Source organism: Salmo salar, chromosome ssa13 (assembly GCF_905237065.1).
Source record: "Salmo salar chromosome ssa13, Ssal_v3.1, whole genome shotgun sequence".
Taxonomy (NCBI): Eukaryota; Metazoa; Chordata; class Actinopteri; order Salmoniformes; family Salmonidae; genus Salmo; species Salmo salar.
In genome coordinates, this window is record NC_059454.1 from 49,801,447 (window position 1) to 49,807,541 (window position 6,095).

Here is a 6,095-nt window from a genome sequence, read left to right on the forward strand (position 1 = left end):
TTTTTGAACGTAGGCTATATTCTTACCTTCAACCATTTAAGAAAATATGATATTTTCGACATTTGGGATATAGACTATTTAAAAAATAATTGAAATGAAACATTCAAAACTCGGAATGATATGAATATAACACACGCTATTTATAGCAACATAATATTAAAAGCATGGTGAGGCTTTGTAGTTATATAGTATCTCAAAGCATCGACAATCTTTGCGAACACAAAAAGCATACATTATTGAAGCGTATGAAGTTGGAGCAAACCGCCAGCGCATTTCCCCAATTCCCCTTATCACTTCACAGCCAGGCCGACTGCACTCGCCGCTTTGTTGCTTGTCCCTCTAGGGCTGATTGAGCAGCGCGTGACTGACAGCCCGCGGGGGTGTTGTCCAATCAGCGGTCTGCCCCGCGCCCAATGGGTGAGTCCGCATGCCCATTGGCTGAGACGAGTGTGGGAAAGAATGCAGAGAGGGTTTCACACGAACTGGGAGCATGCGAACCACCTATAAGTACCGCTGGCGTGTGTCGGCGGTAGAGCAGACTCGACCTGCCCAACGGAGCCTGAACCCGAGCACGTTCTTATACTCCAATGACAGTTCGGTGATAACAAGTGATATAGCTGATCAGTGGGACTTGCTCACTTCTACGTGACTATCGTAGGATATCTTTCACACGGGTTCCGATTTGATCTAAACATAAAGGCGGCAGTGATATTGCAACTTTTTCCACCTTTTCCAACTTCTCCAAAAGGATATACCTTTTCTATAATTTAATCCAAAATGCCAGCCGACACCATGGAGAAGCAAACGGCATCCCCTATTGCTGGTGCCCCTGCAAATGGATCCCATACTCCAGACAAACCTAAGAATGCCAGCGAGCATAGAAAGGTAACGTTAGGCTAAATGTCTATAACTGCCGATGGATTTAAAATGAATCTGATAGCCTAGGAGGCATAACGTTGTTGCTAATTAAACTTTACCCTAGGAGGCTAACCAGATTGTACTTGTGAGATAAAAGAAAGGCTTACACTCGGACTTATCCATGAACATGCAATTAATATGAAGCATTTATTTTGCAGTCCTCAAAGCCCATCATGGAGAAACGTCGGAGGGCGAGGATAAACGAAAGCCTTGGCCAACTCAAGACTCTCATTCTCGATGCACTTAAAAAAGATGTAAGTCTAAATAATTGAAATGATTTAACAATTTAAAATCACTGTTATGTTCATTTTTCCTGGCATTTAATTGTGGGTCAATGCACAGCCTTTACCTTTTGCTATGTTGTTATCCACAGAGTTCCAGACATTCAAAGCTGGAGAAAGCCGATATTCTGGAGATGACAGTGAAGCATTTACGAAATTTACAGCGTGTGCAGATGACTGGTAAGTTAAATTGCAAATATCTAATTTGACAACATCTGCCCTACACTTTATTTAGAAGGGTTTTATATTTCCATCGAAAAAACACGATTTCTAATGTTCTCTCTTGTCTCGGCAGCGCTGTCAGCAGACACTACCGTCCTCAGTAAATACCGGGCGGGATTCAACGAATGCATGAACGAGGTCACCCGCTTCTTATCAACCAGCGAAGGGGTGAACACGGAGGTGAGGTCGCGGCTTCTAAACCACCTGTCTGGCTGCCTAGGGCAGTTGATCGCCATGAACTACCCCCAGCCAACCCCAAATCAACAGGCTCACCTCGCGCAGCCCCTTCACGTGCAGCTACCCTCTACCTTGCCCAACAGTGCCTCTATGGGCTCCAAACTCAGCCCCACCGAAGCCATGTCACCTAAAGTCTTCGGCGGGTTCCAGCTTGTGCCCGCCAGCGATGGACAGTTTGCTTTCCTGATTCCCAACCCTTCATTCGCCTCAGCATCAACCCCAGTCATCCCTCTGTACGCTAACGCAGGTGTGCCTGTGACAGTCAACGCCAGCCCTGTCCATGGCAGCTCTGCGCCAGTAGTGGGATCCCCTGTCCATGGGATGACATCATTCAGCGGTGTGCCTCAGGCGGTCAGCCCTGTCGGTGTCTGCACAGGTTCGGAGAGCACTGAGCCTGTTTGGCGACCCTGGTAGTTTGGTTGAGATGGACACTACAAAAAGAAGGTTATTTTTATGAAGTAAATAGTTCCGTTCTAGGGGACATCGTTTCCTTTGTTGGACATGGTAAAAGTTTGTTTATTTATTGGCTGATTCCAACATTTGGATGTTGGTGATAAATATTGTGTCCATGCAATGGAAGATTTATTCAAATGTTTGTGATTAAGTACTTTTTATGGAACGATTTAGTTTTGTACAAAGTTGATATTGATTGTTATACCAAAGCTGTGTGTTTTTATATTGTTTGTCGTTTTATGTTTGGAAATTGAAGTTGGACAATGGCCCATTGACCTAATAAATCAGTTTGAATAATTCAGAAATTAATAATTTTGTCTTTACTTCCATATCACTTCTATAACACACTTAGAGCATAGTTATATAAGCTTAGGATATATTTTTGTTTCTATACGGTCCATGCGTAAAAGTTCATATTAAGTATATTTTGGGAATCCTGAGTGTCGCAGCAGTCTAAGACACTGCATCTCAGTGCTAGAGGTGTCACTACAGACACCCTGGTTCAAATCCAGGCTGTATCACAACCAGCCCGGGATTGGGAGTCCTATAGGGCGGCGCACAATTGGCCCAGCGTCGTCAGGGTTTGGCCGGTGTAGGCCGTCATTGTAAATAAGAATTTGTTCTTAACTGACTTGCCTAGTTAAATAAAGGTTACTAAAAAAAGTATCTTCTTGTTTAGTCTTGTGCGTAAAAGTTAAAATAGCCATTTGAAAGTCAGACATAGACCTACTTTTTTTCAGGGGTCTAGGCTCATATCAGAGCAGGCTTAAAGGGCCTACTAATAATTAGTAGTTCTATTATAGCCCAAAAACTAACCTGGAATCAAATCCCTAGTGAAATAGGATAGTAAAAAGTCCTGACATTTCACTCGTTTACACCTTTTCTCAAGTTTGGCGGGAAGTTAGTCATCCCGTTGTCCTCTAAAATGCAGAACGGGATGAGAAGGCAATGGCGGGGGTGTATTTTTTATTTATAAAAAAAGGTAATTAAACATTTGAAAGGGTTCTCATCCTGTATGCAGCGGGATCTTTAAGACATCTTAAACCCTATTCATGAGCCTGGGAAATGCGCTTTGGGGTTAAAGTCACTAACAGATTGCTTCACTGAAAGGAGAATATGGAAGAATCCTTGCTTTCTTTTGCACAACCGATTGTTCAGTTATTTCCAAGGCATATCTGAATAGAAGGAAAATGGGCATAGAAAGAAAACGAGTTTCGTGCCTTGGCAGGTACATTTTATGGGCTAGTGGAATTGATCAAAGCTGTTCTCCTGGACCCCATGACTTTGAATTGATTAAATACATTTTAAATTAGAAATGTCCTTTGAAGTATTGGGTTTATGCTCCAAATGATTTATGAATAAAACAAAGTAGGGTATACCTTAATCTCTCAATCCAATCACCCCTTCTTCACTCTCTCTTGCTTTCTCTCTCTCTTCCTCCCTCTCCATCAGAACTCCCTCTCCCCCTCTCTCTATGTTATCCCTGGCTGTAAACTTATCTTTCCAGGGAGTGTGCTCCGGAACTGGGGGATGTGTTGCTGTGGCAGGCGGCGTGGTGCTTGCCGTGTGTCAGCCACTTGCGGTCAGAGGGCCCCCTTTACTTGGGATTAGGTTACACCCTTGTGACCGCTGGTCAGAAAGGTTCCCCATGTTGTCAACTCACGCCAGTGCAAGTGCACACACAATGCACACAGACCAAGATTATGTTCATAAAGGAATGAATGTGTGCAGCGTGCACTTTGTTGGACACAAAAAAAGTGGTCCTGGAGGCACATAACCGTTTTTAAATATAGCCTATAATAACATTATTACCACACCCATTTTGCCCATTTGTAAATGTTCCCTGATAGCTTTTCCAAGTCGTATAATGAGAAGATGTAATTTTTTGTTTGACAGTTTAACTATAGATGACAACAATCATCAGTTTAGTATGTTGTTAATTTGTGTAGTTTATTTTAGAAATTTTACCTTTGGTACCCTGAGAATGACTCTAAAAATGGTATTCTGAAACTTCCAGCCAGCAGTGTATAAAAGGCTGCTTCTGCACAGAGGCATAATTCAAACACTAGTTGGCAGTGTGTGGGCTCTGCGGCTGTTTCATGTGCCTGCGTGTCTGAGTTAATAATTCAGAGATGCCTTCGTGGTGCTGAGGTCGTGAGAACCGAGTGAACTAGACTGCTTGTGGCTGGGCAGAGCGCCAATCAGTAAATCCCCACTGGCAGGCCAGGTCCTGCATTGGGCCACTCCGCCAAATCTTCGGAGGTGAGGTGGCTCACACGCGCAGGCCTCCAAGAAGTGAGCATGGACTGGTGTAAACAGACGAGATTCTGGACAGAGCTAGAGAACACACCCACCCGCGCGCCCCAGAGGCAGTTTACTGAGTCCTTCCTATTTTTATATGGCCATGATTTCAACAGCAGCTGCTATAACTAGGCAGGCCTATAGGCTAGGTTATGTTTGTATATTGAGGGAGTTAAAGGGGAAGTTCAACATTTTTACGTGGCCTTATTTTCATTCTTTCTTTCTTTTTATACATTTCGTTTCCTTATAGAGAAAATTGGTTGTCACATTTTGCTGAGTCATCACTTGCCACTGATTATAATGCAATATGCAAATACAGTGTACAAAACATTAGGAACATCTGTACACTCAGTATATGTCTAAAGCATATAAGAAAACACTAAAACACTCCACCAACTCATTTTACATCAGAATCCTATTCTGAATGATGCATCTGCATTACATTTTTTTAAATGTTTTCCATTGTGCCATAAATCCTTGTTTGAATGATGCCGTTTACAACAACAATATGCAAATATGGATTTATGGGATAGTAAATACAAAATAAATAAAAATGTTTGCAGAGGTCATTTAGAATGGGATTCTGGTGAAATATGAGTTGGTTTGGAGTGTTTTGGGGTGTTTTCTAACACATTATCATAATGCATTGTAGTCATCGGCAAGTGATGACACAAAAAAAATGTCATCTTTGTAATGAAACAAAAAATAAAAATAACAGTTTGGGGATCAACTACAAGCACAGACAGCGTGAAAAGAAGGTCACATGGAAAATGTATGAACTTCCCCAGAAAACATCATTAACAATATCAAATGTCACATATTATTCATGCTTTATTTACAATAAAACAGCAGCCAGTCTTAAATGCAAGTTAAAAAAAATAGGCCTACGCAGGAATTCACCCTAGTGCAATGGCGTCTCTTGGGAGATAATGCTATTGAAGGGGCAGGGTTGCCTTCTTGGAGCTGGTAAATTATAATTCTCATTAATTTAACATTGTAGATCGCCCACATAAACACCGTCTCTACCTACAAACGCCCAATAATAGAAATGCAATTTTTATTAGAAATACCATTTTCGAACAGGCTACCTTCTATTTCTTTATTAAACATTTTATGGCCACATGAGTCTTATCTAGGCCCAACCCTTAGTTGTTCTGTCTACATTCTCTTTGATAAAGAAGAATACTTGAATGTTTAACATTATTCAGTAGTTTGACATTGAGTTAGGCAACGGACTTGTGCATTTTATACAAAAAACGTAAATGTGCTTATTACGCTAGACATGATTTTGACAGATTTCCTTTGGGGGTGTGGGAAATGAGCTTCTGTCAGTCCATCCTGATTTCAGCTCTTAAACAACAATGATGATGATGATAGGGCATAGAGAATTAGAGATATGATACTATTCATATCTCCACAAGGAGATACATAACCCGTTGCCCAATCCCCTTGTCGCATGCATGAACCCATGTATTACTTACCCGCCAGTATTGTGATTGGCTGTGATATTCACCTGTTGATTTCCTAGTGCTGTTGCAATTAACCTAGCTTCCACATAGGGGAGACATTCTAGGTGTAGCACATTTAACTTTGCGTTTGAGAGAACTCAAGTACAAAATAATATAAGAATAGCCTAGTTTTTTATTCATTTATTTCTGTATTCTATGGGATAGATCTGTTGGT

At 41.5% G+C, this 6,095-nt stretch overlaps 1 protein-coding gene across 1 annotated transcript; it reads left to right on the forward strand.

The window, feature by feature from the left end:
• Positions 1 to 509: 509 nt before the first annotated feature.
• On the forward strand, positions 510 to 2,420 carry LOC106567371 (transcription factor HES-4-B). Its single transcript, XM_014136532.2, has 4 exons — positions 510 to 885; positions 1,077 to 1,172; positions 1,292 to 1,379; positions 1,495 to 2,420. The coding sequence occupies exons 1-4, from the start codon at positions 778 to 780 to the stop codon at positions 2,070 to 2,072; spliced, it is 870 nt and encodes a 289-aa protein (XP_013992007.1). The 5' UTR covers positions 510 to 777; the 3' UTR covers positions 2,073 to 2,420.
• Positions 2,421 to 6,095: the final 3,675 nt, after the last annotated feature.

What these genes read in the sequence shown, in the direction of transcription:
- LOC106567371 (XM_014136532.2), top strand. Translation starts at nt 778, where the DNA reads ATGCCAGCCGACACCATGGAGAAGCAAACGGCATCCCCTATTGCTGGT. An exon ending in ATGCCAGCGAGCATAGAAAG is followed by an intron (nt 886 to 1,076) that starts GTAACGTTAGGC and finishes TTTATTTTGCAG; the next exon opens with TCCTCAAAGCCCATCATGGA. An exon ending in ACAGCGTGTGCAGATGACTG is followed by an intron (nt 1,380 to 1,494) that starts GTAAGTTAAATT and finishes TTGTCTCGGCAG; the next exon opens with CGCTGTCAGCAGACACTACC.